The 19,084-nt window shown below is 40.4% G+C and overlaps 5 protein-coding genes across 8 annotated transcripts; 4 read left to right on the forward strand and 1 right to left on the reverse strand.

Moving 5' to 3' along the window:
* The first annotated feature begins 860 nt into the window (after positions 1–860).
* Positions 861–2,095, forward strand: LOC135169328 (ubiquitin-ribosomal protein eL40 fusion protein). The gene is made up of 3 exons (XM_064134226.1): positions 861–978; positions 1,446–1,645; positions 1,776–2,095. The coding sequence occupies exons 2-3, from the start codon at positions 1,456–1,458 to the stop codon at positions 1,970–1,972; spliced, it is 387 nt and encodes a 128-aa protein (XP_063990296.1). The 5' UTR covers positions 861–978; positions 1,446–1,455; the 3' UTR covers positions 1,973–2,095.
* Positions 2,090–5,394, reverse strand: LOC135169321 (polyphosphoinositide phosphatase). The gene is made up of 2 exons (XM_064134213.1): positions 5,190–5,394; positions 2,090–5,070 (listed from the first exon to the last, which is right to left on the reverse strand). The coding sequence occupies exons 1-2, from the start codon at positions 5,271–5,273 to the stop codon at positions 2,356–2,358; spliced, it is 2,799 nt and encodes a 932-aa protein (XP_063990283.1). The 5' UTR covers positions 5,274–5,394; the 3' UTR covers positions 2,090–2,355.
* Positions 5,357–6,466, forward strand: LOC135169326 (uncharacterized). 3 transcript variants are annotated; one of them, XM_064134225.1, is made up of 4 exons: positions 5,616–5,631; positions 5,716–5,813; positions 5,967–6,137; positions 6,214–6,466. In XM_064134225.1, exons 2-4 carry the CDS (start codon positions 5,811–5,813, stop codon positions 6,355–6,357), a joined length of 318 nt encoding a protein of 105 aa, XP_063990295.1. In that variant the 5' UTR covers positions 5,616–5,631; positions 5,716–5,810; the 3' UTR covers positions 6,358–6,466. The 3 variants fall into 3 exon arrangements, with proteins under 3 accessions (XP_063990292.1, XP_063990295.1, XP_063990293.1); XM_064134222.1 differs by lacking the exons at positions 5,616–5,631; positions 5,716–5,813 and adding an exon at positions 5,357–5,489; XM_064134223.1 differs by lacking the exon at positions 5,616–5,631 and having other exon boundaries at positions 5,707–5,813.
* Positions 6,467–6,580: 114 nt separating this feature from the next.
* On the forward strand, positions 6,581–15,992 carry LOC135169322 (uncharacterized protein). 2 transcript variants are annotated; one of them, XM_064134214.1, is made up of 13 exons: positions 6,581–7,190; positions 8,177–8,269; positions 8,349–8,480; positions 9,356–9,814; positions 10,186–10,330; positions 10,414–10,586; positions 10,723–10,923; positions 11,250–11,393; positions 11,535–11,606; positions 12,453–12,616; positions 12,683–12,791; positions 13,038–13,444; positions 14,651–15,992. In XM_064134214.1, exons 1-13 carry the CDS (start codon positions 7,095–7,097, stop codon positions 14,796–14,798), a joined length of 2,343 nt encoding a protein of 780 aa, XP_063990284.1. In that variant the 5' UTR covers positions 6,581–7,094; the 3' UTR covers positions 14,799–15,992. The 2 variants fall into 2 exon arrangements, with proteins under 2 accessions (XP_063990284.1, XP_063990286.1); XM_064134216.1 differs by lacking the exon at positions 11,535–11,606.
* A 472-nt stretch (positions 15,993–16,464) lies between these two features.
* Positions 16,465–18,903, forward strand: LOC135169324 (uncharacterized). The gene is made up of 3 exons (XM_064134218.1): positions 16,465–16,665; positions 16,736–17,626; positions 18,580–18,903. The coding sequence occupies exons 1-3, from the start codon at positions 16,599–16,601 to the stop codon at positions 18,771–18,773; spliced, it is 1,152 nt and encodes a 383-aa protein (XP_063990288.1). The 5' UTR covers positions 16,465–16,598; the 3' UTR covers positions 18,774–18,903.
* Positions 18,904–19,084: the final 181 nt, after the last annotated feature.

Consider the following 19,084-nt stretch of genomic DNA (forward strand, 5'->3'; position numbering starts at 1 on the left):
TCGATGCTTCTGGGGCAGAGTTGGAACGGTGGGGGAAAATGAGGCATTCAGCTAATCACCATTTATTTTTATGTGAAAAACAAAAACCGAATGACCTTGAATGCCAGCCGAACAAGATTGTAGGAAAGATCTAAGGTTCTTAAGGGTTCAATGGGGGAAAGGCCCAGAGCTTTCAGGGATCATGGTACGAAGACCAGTGAAGGGATGAAAAGCATATTGAGATGGTCAAAAGTGAGTCATTAGTTTACTCCTTTTATGTATCAGCAAGATCGAATTCGCGCCCCGTTTGTATATCCCGCCTCGTATTTGAACATGTGGCGATTACGTTGACCAATCAGGAAAGCTCTTACGCTGAACTTAGCCGGCGGCGTATTTAGCGAACTTAATTTATGTGTTTGTTTTCAATCACATTGTTCAAGTGAAGGTACAATTAAAAATAGTTTATATCATTTCGGATAAATAGTATCATTACGGTGGTTTCACTTATCTAAAAAAAATATATTTAAAATCGATTAGGAAATTCAAAGATTATGGGAAATCACATAAAATTTTTAGAAAACTACATCACGTTTGGACTTATAACTTTTTTCTCAATTGCCATTCATGCAGTTTGTTGGCAAATTCGGCAACTGGAAATATTGAAAAAAAAAGCATATCCGTTCTGTAAAATCCCGATTTTAGGACCGGGTGGGGTTAATAGATGAACTATTAATGCATATTTAAATAAGTAGTTGCATTTTTTCCATCAATATAATTTAAACTTAATGAGAAGGAAGTTAGTGGAGATGTTTCGACAGGATAAATATAGTGGTCGGTCGAGCTTTCTCCTCCTTTGGTAGTTCAAAGTTGCCGGTAAAGTAGTATTTCCGCTTTTGAACCAATATGGCCGGTTCCGGAATACCCGCCAATCTCTTCCTAGAGTATCTCTAGGTGGATTCTTTTCTGGTCAAAACGTGAGACCTGCACGTTGTCGACACAGTAAGTCAACAATTTTCCACTATGTTTCCCATTAAAATCATGAATTACTACGGCTAATTATCACCAAAGAACAATTGAACTGCACTCTCCTCATTTTTTTTATAAATTACACCATCAAATGTTTTTCGATCAGACGCGAATGAAGTGACAGTGTCTTTAGGTTTTTTAGGTTATCCATCGTAAATTAACGTTCGTCTAAATCCTCAGTGGTATTAGATATTTACTAACTGTAAATGGCTCAGTTTTAACTAGTTAAATAAATTATTGATCACCTGAACATAGATTTCAGACGTCTGAGACTGAAATGTGTGATTCTAACCTCACTTCGCTCGAATAAAATATTGCGTGCTCTCGGGAATAAAGTCTTTTCTAACTCATGTGAGTTTATTACCCGAACCGATGCCAGGGTTATAATCACATGAGTTCGAAAGTACTTTACAAATTACTGAAGTGTTTGAATTTTTTAGTTGAGCCAAAATGCAGATTTTCGTCAAAACATTGACGGGAAAGACCATCACCCTCGAGGTTGAGGCTTCCGATACAATCGAAAATGTCAAAGCCAAAATCCAGGACAAGGAGGGAATCCCTCCAGATCAGCAGAGATTAATTTTCGCTGGAAAACAGTTGGAGGATGGGCGTACTCTGTCTGACTACAACATCCAGAAGGGTAACTATTCATGTTGTTAATAAATCTCCAGATTTAAGGCAGATGGACCAACTTTTTCCGGATAACGTGGAGTATGCATCATAAAAAATTGCCTGAACGAATGGAAAAAATGAATGTTTTTTCGTTATAGAGTCCACCCTTCATCTGGTGCTTCGTCTTCGTGGTGGTGTCATTGAGCCCACCCTGAGGATTCTGGCTCAGAAATACAACTGCGACAAGATGATCTGCCGCAAGTGCTACGCTCGCCTTCACCCAAGGGCGACCAACTGCCGTAAGAAGAAGTGTGGGCACACGAACAACATCCGCCCCAAGAAGAAGTTGAAGTAAACTGCAGACCATATTCAGGCAGTCGAAAAATATCTGTGGGATTATTTGTTTTCGATTGTGCATGAGAACGCACAGCCTGTACGCTATTTCTATCAATCAATAAATAAAATATCCGAATAACAATTTACAATTTTATTACATTCATCCTTCAACTCGATAGAACAATATTATAGATGATGTCAGTCGTGATAAAAAAATTTAATTATATTTCTCTGACGTACACTAGTTTACATTTTTCATTCCCACACTTATAAAAAAAATACATATCACATTCAAAGTTGCATATAATTAACTATAAACTTTTAATAATTAGTAACAAAAAAAATTTGCTTTTGGTATTCCTTGACTTGAAGACATGGTGAAATTCAAATAGCATTGAATTGTCAAAATGCCTCCTTACAACGCACTCCCAGGATCATTAGCTGCTGGCTAGCATATTTCTCATACAAATGAAGATCCATGGGACTGGGGGCGAAGCCTCCATTCTTTCCCCTCTGCACATACTGCTCGTAAATACTGACACTAGTATCTGAGACCTTGGGCAGCTCCACTTTTACAGGGGTGACATCAGGGAAGGTAGCCTGCTGCAGCATCTTGGACCTCAAGCTGGAATAATCACTGTGGTAAGTTGCATTTCGTCCCATCATTACATATCTCTTGTATAGAATGAGGTCACTCCTTCTGGGGATCTGGGGCTCGACTCCGTAGACCTCTCTCATCGAGAGGAAGAGGCTCTCGAAGCTCATCATCTCATTGGGGTCCTTCAATGGAATGAACTGGTTGTCACTACCATGTCTTGAGTCCTCGTCATCAGAGCTTGTGTCAACACTCGAGCTGGCACTGCTGGCATTGCTGCTTGTGCTGCTTTGTCCTGTCATCGAGGGGTTTTTGATGTTCGCATTTTTACTGGAGGTTTCCTCCCTTCGTCTGCCAGGTCTTATTCTCACGGCGAAGGGACTGAAGTTGGTGGTGAAATGAGGCATGAAGTCCCTCACCGAGTGGCTCACCTGATAAGCATAAATTTCCGCCAGCTGGATAAGCTCAAAAGGTCGATGATAATCATAATAAATGTCGACCATTTCCTCCTGCGAGTGCTGTACCTGAATCATCTCCGAGCAAGTCTTAGCCACCTGATTGTAAGCATAGGGTAGACACTTGTAAACATTGTCATCCCACCATTGTGTCAGTACTTTGTTTCTCCTTCTGTACGTCACTGCTGCCTTATTATGAAGATAGTAATCCGTGAGGAGCTCCCAGATCGGCGGTTTACCCTCCTCAGGCACGAAAACCCCCAGGAACAAGTTGATGGTGTGTTGTTTCTCCTGATCGCTGAAGGTATTGCTGTAGTATCTGCTCAATGTCTGCATTATATCATTTCCCTGGCTGGTCCAGGGGGCAGTTTTCCTGTAAGTCTTGATTCTATGAACAAGCTGTGAGCCACCGTATTGGAGTGCAAGAGTGTCCCCATGATCCTCGTACATCTCCTCCAGCATTCTAACGCAATCAGAATCAAATTCCAGTCTGGGTTGCTCCAGAACACCAAGAGCACACAGTTGATACCCCAGTGCACACTTGCCAATGGCGAATTGAGCAGTATTAGTTCGGTCAAGGCAATCAACACAATTTGTCCGAATGATGCCAGTCTGAACGGTTCCCTTCGTCAGGAACAAGTCCCTGATCTTCTCCTCAATTTGTGGATTCACCTCGAGATCGAAATTCTTAGTCATCGAGGCAGTCATCTCTTTGTGGCTCTTCTTGACGCTCCCAGAGGGATTGAGAGTCTTTCGCTGATTGTAGTACGGCTCCTGTGACTGAAAAATTCCAGTCTTGAGTACAGCATTGTTTGCAATATTTGCCAGTCTCCCCATGACATTGGCAGTCTTTCCCTTGTTCATTCTCGCCATGTCGAAGCTGACGTACTGAATCTGATGTTGAAGAGGCAGAAACTGATTGAGATATTCAACAGCATCGAACATCTCCTCACTCAGAATGCTCTCATGCTTCTTCCTCTCTCTTTTCTTGACCAAGTTGAGAATGATTATTGGGGCCCCGTAGCGCTTGAGGAGCTCGTTGAAGTGCGCCCCAGCGCACTCGAAGAACGGATCCGCCAGGACACAGGAGATGGTCGGTTTGGGAACCATCTTACTGATGTCCTGGCACCAGTAACCGGGGACTGAGCCCCTCATCTGAACGAAGGAGCTGAATCTACCGTTGTGTAAAGATGATACTGCTGAGTCATGAACAATTTGTTCAGTCTCAACCTCATTGGCAACGTCCCCTTTGCAGTTGGCACCACGTTTCAGGAACCTCGTGCCCGCGTATCGGTTGCTACGTCTTGCTATCAGGATTATGTACATTGACCTGCCGAATATACTGACATTAGACTGGCCAACGAAGCCGTGAGTTATGTAGAGAATCCAGTCTCGATGAAGATCCTTCTCCACTGGCTTCAGGAGGTGATCGTTCCAGACGAAACGACGGTGAGGATTACTTCTTATTCCGTACTCATCGTTCTTCTGCCAGTTCCTCCTGGACAGCCACATGTTGAAGAACTCCTCGTCGTTCCCACTCTCTCGGCTCTGATCCCCACTGGTTGTCTCAGTTTTTATGTGCTTGGGGGCCGCTGAGTTAGTCTGGAGGGTCTGCGTCAGGTCGTACGAGTAGCTGAAGTAGAAGTTGCTGTTCAGGTCGATGCTCTGGAACATCTTGACGTAGCGCTGCTCGTCCGGGTGAAAAACGCGGACCGAATCGTTCGGTATGTAGATCATCGCTGTGTCCTCGATCTTGTAGATGGTGTGGTGGCCGATCACTGCGACTCTGCGACGCTTCGTCACGAGGATTATGTAGTAGCCCTCCAGGAAACGAATGAAACCGACGATGCCAAAGGCTGATACTATTTTGGCTACACCGTGGCCTTTCGAACGGTGACCGGCTTTCGATCGGTTACCCTGGTCGATCATGTTTACTAGCTCGATTATCTCCTCCTGAGTGTATTCCATTTTGTCGTCCACTAGGGATAATTCCCGGGACTCTTGCCGGTCGATCTTCAGGACTCGGAATCGGGTTTGAGTGTTATTTGACCCCATCAGGTAGAATCTCTGGGGGAGAGGAGGGGCCGTTCAGGTTCCAATAGTCAATTAAAAAATAATTAAAGGGTTTAACCTAATTCTATTTCTCGGATTTTGTTGACATCCATTTTTTTCATAAAAATACTCACGGATTTGGTCTCGTACAGTGCGATTTTTTGAATTGACGAGATGATGGGGTGAAAAATAATTGTCGGCGGTTGCTTGGTATCCATTTTGGTTCTGTCTTCGCGAGATTCAAGGAAAATTTTGACAACTTGGTGAGAACTTTTCGAGTTTTGTATACAAATGTATCCGGAGAGGGGGCATGGTGCGCTTGCGCACTCTGATTCGAATTGCGCAACTTTAGGCTCAAGATGCCATTTCACCAGTTCAATCAATTCACTGGGCGACTGAAAAATTCAACAAATCTTCAGCCACTTTACCCAATTGTGAGTAAACCTTGGTATTAAACTTTTTAGACGAGCTTCCAAATGTTTAGCCACGTAGTGAAGGGAGAAAATACAATCCTATGACAACTGTACAACGAACTGATTACACAACTCGTTACTGCAAAAATCCATTTTTCAGCAGGTTAATTACTATTGTTTTTTCGGTAAAACTAATTTACGCAACATTGAAAGTGGAATAAAGAAGTAGAACAATCGATTGTTGAAGGTAAACTGAGTTGGACTGTTGTATATTGGAGTACCGTCAACCTAACCTCAACGGTGTAGACTTTCTTGGTGTTGTTGAGCCAGAAAATACTAAAAATGGTGATTTTCACTGAAAACGACGAAAAATATTCGGCTGAGGGTTTTTATCGCATAAATTTATTATATTAGCTCCAGGGATTCCAAACTTGGATACAACAGTGTATGAATTCTCTTATTGCTATTAATTTTGATGGTTATTCCTGGATTTTGTAGACACCGAATCCTCTTCCGTCAGGAGACCCACCGAAGATGATCTGGGACAGCATAAAAACGCAGGTCGCCAAGGTCGACGCCCCAGCTAGAGGGACCGCTACGTCAGCCAGTGGTACTGTCAAGCAAAGCACTTTGCCTCCTAGACTCATCGCCAAGATGAAAAAATTCCAGGTAATATCTCCACACCCTTGGAAAAGTAGAATTTATTGTCCTAACAAGCCAACAAATCATGGATTTTTTTCTGCAGCAACCTGGCTGGAGAACAACTCCGGTATTTCTCATGGGAGGCACCCCCGACAAAATCTTCTTTGGGGCTACTGTCACCCTGATCGCTGTTGGGTTCGTTGGTTGCATCGATTTTGTTGCTCGCTCCCTGTCCCCTAACAAATAAATACATTGTGAATGAGGAAATCACCGGGTAGAACTGTAAAATATGTTAAGAAATTAGAAAAGGAAGATTCATTCATAACAACCAAATAAACAACTTCGCTTTAACTGTACTATTGTATTTTACTATACTATTATAATCCTCCAAACTTGTACCATATCCCTTTTCCCCAATATTTTTTATTCTCCGTAAATTATTTACAAAATTATTTTAACTGCATTTTTAGTCATTCCAGCAAATAAGGTAGTATAATCTAGTGATAAATATAACAGTCATAGGGACCCTGCGGTCGACCCGACACTGTGCTCCCTCAACCGGCAACGTCACCCCCTACTTCATCGTCTGATTGAAACCCTCGTCTCTTTCAATCCGAAATAGACACATAATCTTTCCGATTCTGCAGTTTCAATGATCGCGAAAATAAAATTATGTCCTTTTCCGAGATTGTCGTTTCCTTATGCAAATGATTGGGTCCAATGGCGTCGACGGCAACCTTGAGCCTCGCGTGTTGACATTCAATTGGAGGGAGGCCAACACTTGGATACTACCCTCCGCGTCTGCACGTGCGTTCGAATCTTCTCTTTTCCTTCGGATCTCATCGATATGTTCACGAAATGTTCGAGGGTTACTCAGTCCGAGGTGAAGTTCAACTCAGCGCGTTGAGTTTGTTTAAATTATTCGGATAAGTTTGAGCGGCTGCAGTTCTGGGGCACAACGGGAGGAGCAAGCTGATATAGACAATGGCGAGTTCTGAGGACTCCCCGAAGGAGACCCCCGGTAACACCGAGGAGGATCTCAGGATCTTTGAAACTCTCTGTATTTCATCGCCAAATAAGGTCATAATCATAATAATCAGAATAAAAAACGCACCAATTTTCATTTGCTTCAATCCACGAGTAAAATCTTCACATTTTTTATCTGTTAGAGCAAAATAAATAGTTGGAAAATTATTGTATTTTGACTCCTGTTCTTCTCGTCTGTATCATTTTTTTATAAATTATTTTACTGATGAATTCGGTGAATTCTTTTATAAACAATAGTTTGACGTCGAGAAATATTGACCTGTGAGAATAAGGGCGCGTTGCCATAGTATTAAATCCGATCGATTTTTCACCTGTTCACGTGCAGGTATAGAGTATACTTCTTCAGATTCATCGTAATGCCAGGAGACATTCATTATCATTAACATTCCACTGTTATTTATTACGGCAACGTATTTTCTCTATTTTATGGAAAATAACAGTAATGCGTATTTTTCGAATTAGTTGTCGCTTCTTCCCCGGATTCACGGGGTCGTGTATTGTACCGAGAGTGGTGTCACGAAATGCCCTATCACGAGTCATAGACCGATTTACATGCATACGGTTGGGTAGTTTCTGCGCCGGCTTCATCTCACGAGTTTTGCAATTCCATTGACAATTTTACGGACCTTCTTTTCAGATGGAGAAATAGTGAAACCAGAATAAATAAAAGTACTTCTCCGCACTCGTATCGAAATATTTCATTACTCCACTCGTGACACGTTCCTTTTTTTCATTATCATTTTTATTATGCGCTCGAGTAAGAATTATATCGTTCGAGATCAACATTCCCATAGTATATCACGGAATACTCGTCGACGCAATCGGGCGAGTCACTTCCATTCTTTATATTGAAATTAACAACAAATTTTTGGTTAAAAATTCGTGTTGAATCAATTTCGTACGAATGATTTATCGACTCGAGGAGTTGGCCGATAAACTTCCTCGAGATGTTGAACGGTCGTTCAAGATGAAATGAGAAAAAAGTATTGGGTCACTTATCGATTCAACAATATTTCTAGTTGGAGCAGGAAGATATGACCCACGATGTCACGACGTGCCTGAAGAGTGAATTGGCGGTGTTGGAATACAAACGAGATCGGCTCTCGGCTGAAGTGAGTTTCTTGCATATCGCATATTGATGATCGTGATTGTTTGATTTGTTCGGGGTATGTGAGACTGTTTGTTCTCCAGCTGGAGGAAATGAAGTCTACGGTGAGATCGAGGGATGCGCGGGTGTTGGAGTTCCAGGTGGAGGCTGATCAATTGAAGGAACAGGCCGCCAGGCAGAATTCCATTATTTCCAGTCTCAAGAAGCGAATACAGGTGATATTATTGATTCATTGCCTTCGATTGTCATCCCCTCTCACTCAATGAGGGGTCAATAATTAATTTGTAATTTTTAAGAATGGTCTGAGGGGGGTTTGGGTGAAGGGGAAATTCGCGGAATAGAGAGCCAACAAAAAGGCGAATTTCGATAGCTAGGAAGCGATGGAATGAAAATATAACCGCCGAAAGGTGAATAGGAAGTGTAGCTACTGGAGTAAATACCCTGTAGTTAGACCGAGAATGTCAGTTCCAGGAGGAACAAAGGAGTGAATGGAGTGATAGGACTAGAAAAAAAATAATTGGTCGCAGGAAAGAGGGAGATAATAAGAATAATGATGGAGGAAAAGAAAGGATTATTTATTGAATAATGTCACAACGATAATTCAATTGATAACGTCATGATTAAATTAATAAATCTCATTTGGAATCGATAAATTTTATCAGCGACGCAATGGTTTATAAATTAGTCTCGTGGAATTAATAATATCGAATATCCGATGAATCACAATAATTATGTAGACAAAGTACCATAAGTTCACGGCAACAATTACATTTTTCATTTAATTGTCTTTTAATTTCAATACTTAAGTTTAATGAATCGCAATTCCGTTTTTGATTGAATAATTTCATACAGAAATTTTCCACTTGTTTACCATAAAAATATCCACCGCTTAATGAGGTTGAAGTTGAAGTTTCTCGATGTTCACCGGAATTTCTTGGAGAAAGTGTCAGGTTTTTCTATTATTTTTTTTCATCCATAATTTCTCGACATTTTCCCCTACCATTCACTCTCATAAAGATGATTCAACTTTCCGGAAAAAAAGGAATGTCGTGTGCTCTTTTAGGAATCATTTATTGCTCTTCTTTCCCAGGACCTCGAGGAACGCGAGAGGAGCCTCTACGCGACGCAGGGCAGAAGTGAGATAACTCTCCAGAGTCTCCACCGAGATGTTAAATATCACGAGGAAAAACATCGCGAGTATGAGAAAAAAATTTGTCAATTGGAGCATCACATGTCGGAGGAGATTGAAATGAAAGAACGTGCGCGTATGAGTCTCCATGATTTTGTTCGCCGATTGGCGCACGCACTGAACAGTGAATTTTGCGATAGTACTCATCACAGCCCGGAACTCGTGATTCACAAGGCTGAGGAGTTGGTTCAAGAGGTCAATAGGCTGCGTACGAAGACAACGACTGTGGAAAGCCACTTGACAACTGTTGAAGTGGAAGGAAAGAGCTTTCGCGATGCCCTAGATAGAGCCAATATCGATAGAGATCAAATGCAGCGACAAATATCTACGCTCAACGCTGAAGTAGATCGTCTTCGTCAGGTGAAAGTGAAACATGGCTCATAAATATCAGACAATGATATTTTAGACGAATTATAATGTGTCGACACTCTGACTTTTACCGATTTCCTGGGGTGGGGTAATCTGAAAATCTCGTCATAAAAAAATTCAACGGAAGTTGAACAATATCGCGTTCACATACAAACAAAAAATTTATATAAACCAATTTTTTTGGATATTTTTATGTCATTTTGGAAATACAACTTCGATGACCCGAAGCATCTCCACACAATTTTCCGCGGGGAAAAAATTAATCGGTTTCTAAATTCGTTTTATTTTATCTCCAATGAAATCAAGATAATCTCGCACTCGATTTCATAATTTTAACGAATGACATTCATCGATTATTCTAGGACAAGGAGTGCCTCGAGATGCAGTACAGAGTAGCAGAGAGAGAAAATAACGAGCTCAGGGACAAATTGGTGAATGCTAACAGAAGTCTCACCAGTGCTACAGGAAATGTTACAAACCAGGAAGCTATTATTTGTCAGCTACGAGGTACGTACATCATGTATGTATAATCATAATTGTATGGATGGTTATTGTTGGCAACGAGTTGTAATACAATAGGAATAATTCAGATGACTTGAAAAATCGTGAGGAAAAGGCACAGAGAATACAGAATGAAATGCGACATTTCCTCGAGTCCCTGGCCATTCTTTTGAGTACACCGAGTCGTTTTGTTGAATCCACCGAGAATGCAGTCAAGGACAGGATGCGAGAGATTTTGGCTGAAGGGAAGGATCAGGCGATGGTGCGTGAAGCTTTTTATTTATTAAAAAAGAGGGAAAAAATATATAAAAATATTTTGAAACGCGTTACTCGTTGAATACTCTTCAACTTGTCTTTCTACGGTGTATTATGTAATTTTGTACTGACAATGGTTGCAGAGAATTCAAAGTCTCAAAGATAAACTGAACACTGCAACAGAAACAACGGGTCGTCAAACAGAATTGGTCGAGTCGAGTTTGATAAAGATGAGAAACTTGGAGGAGGGTCGTGCAGTTCTTGAGACAAAAATTCATAAATTGGAGTCTGAGCTCGCCAGTTGTGAGCTCACCAGAGAGTCTCTGCGGAGGGATAAGCAAAGCGTAAGAGAATAATTATAAATTATGCGAGGGAATACATTAGCGGAGTCTGTTCATCTTGGAACTGTCAAGGGATATTTTTAATTACGGATTAAGTACCAGAAAAAATGATGGACTTTCCAGGAAAACACTCTGTACATTGCAAAATAATTTTCCGGTAAAAAGATATTACAAAAAAATTGTCTCACTCGAGAATTAACGTGGGAAATGTTCTCCACTCAAAAAGTGCTTAAAATTTCGAGACATGAGATGACGAAACAAGAACAAATTAAAATTGGGAAACAATGGCACCTTCACTGAGGTCAACAAGTCAACATTTTTTTTTTTAGATTCAAGTATTCCTAGAGCGTTTGGGCAAGGCCATGCAGATGGACGAAATTTCCCAGGAGATCGGCCTTGACTTACAAACCGAGGCGTTACTCGTACGTGGTGAACAATTGGCCCGTTTAGAGACCGACAAACTCGTTGACAAGGTAAGAGATGATGACAAAAAAAAATATATATTGCAATGACGAGTGCAATATATCTTCTTATGTATCGCTTCATGACTGTTGTTCTTATTGTCTGTCTTCGTTTCTCTTGTTATTGGTTTTTGTTTGTGTGGCTTTCTACAGCTAGTCTGCAACTACACGACATTTCCCAGGATTCGACGGGAGCGGTCCTTCGAGCTTCCCTGTGTCAAAGACGTAAGCGTGTAGACAGGAGAATCTTTGAGATCACAGACAGACTAAATTGTAAAGAAGAATCTGGTGAATTCGCTGCAGCAATTCTACTGGATTTTTTATAGAATTTTTAACAGATTTTGTACAAACAAATTTTTTTGAGGGGGGGATCCAATCCAATGAGCTCAGTGATGACGCCAGGTTTCTCTATTGATCATTCTCGCACTTAGAATTTTGTTATGAATAATTTTAGCCATCAATAAACCTAACATTCGATGTTCATTTCCCCTCAATGCCACCTGACGCTTTCCACGTATTTAATTAGAAGCAAATACCTGTAATTCGTGATTAATTCGTCACTGTAACGCACCAAAGAAGTTCTTGGCACTCTTTTTTCACATTCGGAATGACAACTTTCCAAATGAATGATAAAAAAATTTGTATTTGAAATGTAGAAAACCTCAGCCATGTGCTGGTTTCTACCACTTGAGAAGGTCGTTTCATTTATTGCGATCGTTCGACGTCAGTTAACGTCAGACCGAAAAATAACGCGCAGTAGTGATGTCACTAAATAGCGACGATCAAAATGGTATTAAGTCGTTCACAAAATAAAAAATCGCATTATGATTCGTTAATGAGTCATTCCATCACGTATTGTACAACATTCTGGTCCGGAATATGTTGACAATTGCTTCCCAATTCACTTCGAATAATTCATTATGAAAAAAAAGCAATTCATAGCAATTCGCTACTGAATTGTCTTATAATTTCTTCTGCAAAATATTTTTGAACTATCGTAGAACCTCCCGTCATAAATAGTAAAACGAATCAGCGTATTCGTGAATTATTAAATTTTCTTGAATACTGCAGACATCCGTGGTGTATCAACTCCAGCGTCGCGTGAGGACACTCCGTGAGCAATTGCAGCGCCGAGACTTGCACCTGGATCTTCTCCGTAGGAAGCTCTCATTGCAGGAAGCCGGCGTGAGAATGAAATCCATCCTGCAGGCCGAACGGGATGAGGCCAATCTCCGGTAAATTTATCCCGAGATGATTAGCCATAGTATTAAATGATATTTAAAATATCATGATTATTCCAGAGCCAAGAAAGCGACGAAGCAAGTGGAGCGTTTGCAGATCCAATTGGCAGAAGAAAAATCGCGAAATCGAGAGCTCGGTACTCAATTGGTCGAGATGGCTGATTACAAGGTCAATGAATCCATGTTTACAGGATACCGTAGTCATTTTTTGATAATTATCCCATCCAATTATTAATTGTAGAAATTATTTTTCAACTCTTTTTCATTTTTGTAGTTTCAAATATATGATTTATGATTATATGTTATGAATATTATGTTATTTCATTTTTTAATTAGTCATGAATTAGTCTTGAATGCGATTAACCTCCGAGTTCCCTCATCAATTTCGGAGAAATAAAACTCATGGATTTTATAGATCGCAGCATTGGAGCGCAGTAGAAAAATTGAGGAATTACAGAAGCGCCTGGTAGAGAGTGAAATGCTGAGAACACGATACACGAGAAAGTTCGGTCTTCTCAAGGATCAAATGCGTACGACCACTGAGAGCGCTGATCAGGAGAGATCGATAAATGATCATTCGCTTCAACTCCTGAGGGACGAGTTGGCTCAGGTCAAGCAAAATTTGGCGGAGGTAACGAGGAGAGAGTCACAGCTACAGAGTTTTCGCGTTTCTGTTGCCAAAATTCTCAATGAACCCATCTGCACACCGGACTACGAGATAATATCGCGTTTGCAAAAGTTGGTCGCTGCACATAGGGATTTCACAATGTTGTCGAGGAGGTACGATGAACCACTGGAAACTAGTCCCTCGAGGTGTACGAGGTGAGTAAAGTTGACAATCCTGTTTGATTTGTCCACGAAATCCTCAATTTTCAGTGTCAAGATGTTTTAGAATTTCAGATAAAGGTAAAAAACAATTTTCCCCTTGTTTTTGTAAGAGAGATGGAATTTTAGTTGAGCTTTTCCGGAATCCCAGGAATCCCCAGGAGATAGTGATTTTTTTTTTTCGTTATCTAGTTCCGCTGGGAAGAAAAAGTTTTCATAATTCGTTTCTATCTCTTAGATTACAAACACTTCTTGAAGATTTACCCAGTAATTATTGGACTTGTGTAAATAGTTGGAAGTCTCACAACAATAAATCGATTTTTGGGCAAGTGTAGAAAGTGAGATAGATAGATAGATAGATCTATGATAGATTCTGCAAATAGTCTGCTATTTAGGGAAACGATTCATATTTTTCGCTATTTCTAGGTCATTGATAAATAGATTATCATCGCAGATAGGTTTTTGGCAAGAATGGCCTCAATGTCGAGTGATTTATTCCCTCAATTTTGATTTCGTCTTTGCGTATCATATCTCACTGATAAAAAAATGGAAGATTCCCTAGTTAGTGCTGGAGTGGTGTTCGTCATCACCTCGAAATAGAAGGTATTAAAGGTCATAATGTAACAATGGAGGTAGAAATTTTCATTGCAACAGATTTTGTTGAAGGCTCTGAATATTCCGCTGGAGGGAAACCCATGACAGTTGAAAAGATGGGCCAAGAATAAATCATGAAAATACTTTCGTCTAGGAAATATTTTTATAAATACCCTGTGCATCTTCAATAGCTGAGTTACATCTTGATGTCTGTCCATTAATCTTTTCAGCAGTACTGCTCCAATCATGGATAATTTTTTTATCATTTAATTTTGAAGGTAACTCGATTAGATATCGATATCACAGATGTACGTCGCCAAAACCTCCACAAATTTCTCCCGGATGGGTTGGTTTTCCCAATCAACCCACTCTAACACGTCATCCTAATGATATGAGTATTGACATCCATTAGCAGAAGCAGAATATTGGACGATTCCAATGAATCATATAAAAAAAATTAAGAAAATAAAATTATGAATCGATAAGGTGCCGCCCGTGATACCATAGGACCCGAGTTCGATTCTGGGTATCGGTGTATCAAGGGTATCAAGTCCCTACAAACGGGTGCGTAAAAAATAAATAATTTACAAATGGAAAATTTTTTTTCAGCATTCATCCCGTCCACTCGGTCCACCCGCCTCGTTCCCCGGGGTCTCGTTGCACGCGATACGACGACAGTGGTTACGCAGATCCTCCGGATCTCCGCGACATAGACGACGAGTACAAACGTCCAGTTCGAAGCAGCCTCCTACCATGACCCCGGTCAAAATTCACCATATAATCAATAAAAAAAGCACGAAAACTCATCGAAATTCCTCACCCACCTCATCTCCTTAATGTGTTCAAATAATATTAGACTTAATGGCATCGGCCATTAAGCCTTCAATGGCACAATTAGTCTCCCGTAAAGCCCTCGTTTATGCCCAAGTAAACGAGTGACATTTACATTCCCAATAAATACCAGACTAACCGTAATAAAAAATAATTAATTGGAAATGAGAGAGAAAATTATTGCCAGTCAACTGGTAGTTAAATTAAATAAATATTATTTTCCATTTTTTTTCCCCAGGCTGGCACGTAGTAATTTTTATATTTAAAACGCATATATAATATCACCTGGAGGTGTAGCCAAGGATAGAGGGAGAAAATACGAGAATTGTGGAGAGGAGAGGAGCACATTGTGAGTGGTACAACCGCATTCCACGGGGCAGACGTTCACGAGCCCAGTTGAGGCTTCCACAGACGACCCGATACTCACACAAATGTTAAAAAAATAATAATACCAGCGGAAGTCCAGGGAAATATGTGTAGACTTACACATCACTCAGACTATTTTCTTTTTTCTCATTTGTGTGAAAATTACGAGGATGGGACAATGCAACAATTTGACGTTGTCACAGTGTGAGGGCCTCATGGATTTTCGCTGAATAAGTGAAAAAACCACATGAGCTCGTGCTTTATTGCATACGAGATACAACGGGACTAAAAAATCCCACGGCATTGCCACGTTCTCCTTACCTCGACTCGAAAAAAATAATATAATGCAGAGATTAATGAAATAGTATTATTAGGCACTACGAGGCCAACAGGAAACAAAAAAAAAACCGTTGGATTTTTCATTTCTCGTTTGTTGGTTGCATCTCGGTTACAATTATCATCCGGAAATGATGGATGATCTTATCTTATTTACAAGGATCAGTGGAAAATTGAGTGTCGTAAAGGGTTATATCAAAAAATACTTGTTATCGATTTTACCGGCATCAACATTTGTTGGATGAAACGCTGCGAGAAAGCGTGAATTAGTAATCATGATTTTATTTTCATCAGCATCTTATTGAATGAAATTATTTGTTTGGGGAACATGTGTTATCTGGGGCGTCATCTCTGTGAATAAATGTATTCATCTGATTGAAATAAAATACTTGTTTTCACGGACCACGTTATTTCTTTCAATTCTCAATTAGTATAAACTTTCTACTGTGTCAAGAGTTGAAAGCGGAGACAGGAATCTCAATGGATTTGAATAAAAATAATTTATCAATATTTTCTTATTAATCACCTGTCCATTGTGGGCATTCCTGTTGAGTGTGTCTAACGTTAATGAGGGTATCTGAGTCATGTCTGGGGGGGAATCGAGGATTTATGCACCAGGCGATTGAGTGGAGTGGAGGTGGACGATGTGAGGATTGTTGGAATCAGAATCCAACGAATCTTAACTCAAGTAATGATATTTCTGATAACAACTATCAAAAGATATCGACGACAAATGAAAATCTTCGATTGAGTGATGAAATAACAAAAAAAAGACCGATAACGATTTTTATCGATCGTAATTATCATCGCCGCAGGCTTACGCAGGTCGAAAAAAAGAACATATTATCGAAATTATCTTTGTGGCGTATGGCCAGTGGTGGTCGATGGAAATAGTCGAGGGTATCGATAAACTTGGTCAGTTGAACGACAATCATTGAGTCGTGTGATTGATTGGAGTCATTGGCTTTCAGGTATCGAATAGAAACGATTATTTATATTTCAAAGCTCCAGATTGAGCATCGAAATGGTGGCCCGGAAGGCAGTGATTCTTGGGATATTCGCGGTTGTATTCGTCGCCGAGTTTCATTTAGGTATTTATCACGATCAGAGTAATTAAATGTTTTTTGCGAAGCTAGTTCTGAGGATTTTGTCGGATTTTAGGGACGTCATCGCAGTGCATCGTTTGCACCTCATTGACTGATGAGAATTGTATTTCTCATCCCGATAATTTTAAGTCGGAGGTGTGCTCAGTGGTAACTACAACTACCCAACCAAATACTGCTGGGCCTGAAACTACAGTTACTACTACTGAATCTTCAACTTTATCGTCAACTATAACGACTCCGGCAACGTCATCGTCAAGTAAATTAACGAGTCCGAGTACAATTACAACTTCGACTGAAGAGACATCACCTGAAACTACAGTGGTGGATACAACACCAAGTCAAACTGAAATTACGACTACAAGTTCGAGTGAAGCTTCAACAAGTGCAGCAACAATTTCTAGTGTGACCACATCAAATACAGCCGCAAATTCGAGTGAAGCTTCAACAAGTGGAGCAACAACTCCTAGTGTGACTACACCAAATACAGCCGCAAGTTCGAGTGAAGCTCCAACAAGTGCAGCAACAACTCCTAGTGTGACTCCACCAAATACAGCCGCAAGTTCGAGTGAAGCTCCAACAAGTACAGCAACAACTCCTAGTGTTCCTTCACCAAGTCCAACAGCAAGTCCGAATGTAACTACAGCGGCGGAAGAAATAACTAGTGAAGATGCAACAACAATAACCGAAGAATCAAGCCCTGATGATTCAACTATATCAGACGGTCCATCAACTGATATTGCAAGTTCTCCATTAGATGAATCATCTGAAGTAACTCCGAGCACATCATTGGAAACTGACCCACAAAGCTCTGCTGGAAACGATGGGGCAAATGACTCTCTTTGGAAGCTCAGTACTCCTAATCCCCGAGGAAGAATGCTCCCTCCGGTTGAAAAAAGCTTGGGGCGGGCGGGGAATACTCAGGAGTGCTACAAGATCGTATACAAGAGTATGTCAATGATTTAATTTCGCACATTTCATTGGCTGACGATAGATCTCGTGGTGTAATCCTCGGACTGATCAATTACATCCGAAATTTGGTGGTTTTTTAACGATTTCCTGGGACATGGACATTTTGTTTTTGGTCTATTTGTTTTTTTTCTCGGAGAAAAAATCAGACAACTCGCGAATTAATTTAGTTTTTTAGTTGGTACTCGCCCAAACATTTTGAGTGGAATTATTCAGAACGATTGAACACCGATATTTATCGGTTACAGCCATTTTGGAAGTACTTTGTAATATTTAACCTTCTGAGAATGACTTCTATCAATGCCATTAGTCACGACGTAAATGAGATTTTTTTTACGATTGAGCACCTCACTCAGGCCTTATCGCTCGCCACTACACCGCAAACAGGAAAATACTCGATACAATTTCTGGATTAATTTAATTGGTGTGTTCTTCACTCTTAATAGACAGAAGGTTTTTAATTTTTTTAATTACTTTATTTCGCGATTAGGGGTCTTAGACGAAATAGAACGCGTGAGCAGAACGTTTTCATAGTTGGCGTAATTTTTATTCAACGTTCTCGAGGGAAAAATGTCTACTGACTTTTCCGTTAAAGGAATCCCCGAAGGAAATATCCGGACTCTTCATGAGACTAGCCTCAAGAGAACATGAAGAACACAAGATAAACTTTGATCGGCCGTGGAATTTAATCATGTCTCTGGACATGTCATTGTGAAACTCCTTATCAATGAGATACTTTGCTGATAAATCGAAATGATAATTTTTCACTTTAAAAAATTCTACACAATTTAAAACAATAATTGCCCACATTCGCATCTATCGTTCAAAAACTCGACTCAGAAGTGATCGAGCCAATTTCTCTCGCTTTACCCTTCGCTCCCAATTTGCTAAATATTTCCACCCGATATTAACCATATGCCCATCAATTTTCAGAGGACGATAAGGAAGTAGTGGAGCGTGGCTGCGCTCAGCCACTCGAGGGTTGTGATAACTTGAAAATCGGCAAAGATAACGTCGCATTCTGTGAGACCTGTACCGGTGACAGCTGCAATTCATCTTCAATGATCAGTCGCAGTCTGACATCAGTGCTGTTACTACTTGGAGTAACTTTCTACTTAACACGATAGACCCTATTAATAGAGGAGGCTCCATGAATTTTCATGAGTATTTATTATTCTTCGTGGAAAAAAAAATATTAAACTATCCGAGTGTGTATTTTTCTTTTTGAATTGAATGAAATAAAGCGAACAAAATTAAGAGTTGTCTTGGGCTATTGGGACATTCGGAAAAGGGTAACAAGTGAAAATACGTTTACAAATGCACTAATTACAGCGATATTTCTTCGAGTCATTATCCAGAAACAATGGAGTACGTCTAGAGTTAACGAATGAGCTGAATGTTGAGTGTCAACTGCGATTGTTCGCAACCGCTCGATTGT

The sequence above is a fragment of the Diachasmimorpha longicaudata genome, chromosome 14 (assembly GCF_034640455.1).
Source record: "Diachasmimorpha longicaudata isolate KC_UGA_2023 chromosome 14, iyDiaLong2, whole genome shotgun sequence".
NCBI lineage: Eukaryota > Metazoa > Arthropoda > Insecta > Hymenoptera > Braconidae > Diachasmimorpha > Diachasmimorpha longicaudata.

Excerpts from the sequence above, each read along its gene's own strand:
- LOC135169324 (XM_064134218.1), top strand. The coding sequence starts at position 16,599 with ATGGTGGCCCGGAAGGCAGTGATTCTTGGGATATTCGCGGTTGTATTC. Across the intron at positions 16,666-16,735 it reads CGTCGCCGAGTTTCATTTAG|GGACGTCATCGCAGTGCATC; the intron begins GTATTTATCACG and ends GTCGGATTTTAG. Across the intron at positions 17,627-18,579 it reads CTACAAGATCGTATACAAGA|AGGACGATAAGGAAGTAGTG; the intron begins GTATGTCAATGA and ends ATCAATTTTCAG.
- LOC135169322 (XM_064134214.1), top strand. The coding sequence starts at position 7,095 with ATGGCGAGTTCTGAGGACTCCCCGAAGGAGACCCCCGGTAACACCGAG. Across the intron at positions 7,191-8,176 it reads GTATTTCATCGCCAAATAAG|TTGGAGCAGGAAGATATGAC; the intron begins GTCATAATCATA and ends CAATATTTCTAG. Across the intron at positions 10,587-10,722 it reads AAGGGAAGGATCAGGCGATG|AGAATTCAAAGTCTCAAAGA; the intron begins GTGCGTGAAGCT and ends CAATGGTTGCAG.
- LOC135169326 (XM_064134222.1), top strand. The coding sequence starts at position 5,415 with ATGCCATTTCACCAGTTCAATCAATTCACTGGGCGACTGAAAAATTCA. Across the intron at positions 5,490-5,966 it reads TTCAGCCACTTTACCCAATT|ACACCGAATCCTCTTCCGTC; the intron begins GTGAGTAAACCT and ends TGGATTTTGTAG. Across the intron at positions 6,138-6,213 it reads CCAAGATGAAAAAATTCCAG|CAACCTGGCTGGAGAACAAC; the intron begins GTAATATCTCCA and ends TTTTTTCTGCAG.
- LOC135169321 (XM_064134213.1), bottom strand. The coding sequence starts at position 5,273 with ATGGATACCAAGCAACCGCCGACAATTATTTTTCACCCCATCATCTCG. Across the intron at positions 5,071-5,189 it reads CACTGTACGAGACCAAATCC|AGATTCTACCTGATGGGGTC; the intron begins GTGAGTATTTTT and ends CCTCTCCCCCAG.
- LOC135169328 (XM_064134226.1), top strand. The coding sequence starts at position 1,456 with ATGCAGATTTTCGTCAAAACATTGACGGGAAAGACCATCACCCTCGAG. Across the intron at positions 1,646-1,775 it reads TGACTACAACATCCAGAAGG|AGTCCACCCTTCATCTGGTG; the intron begins GTAACTATTCAT and ends TTTTCGTTATAG.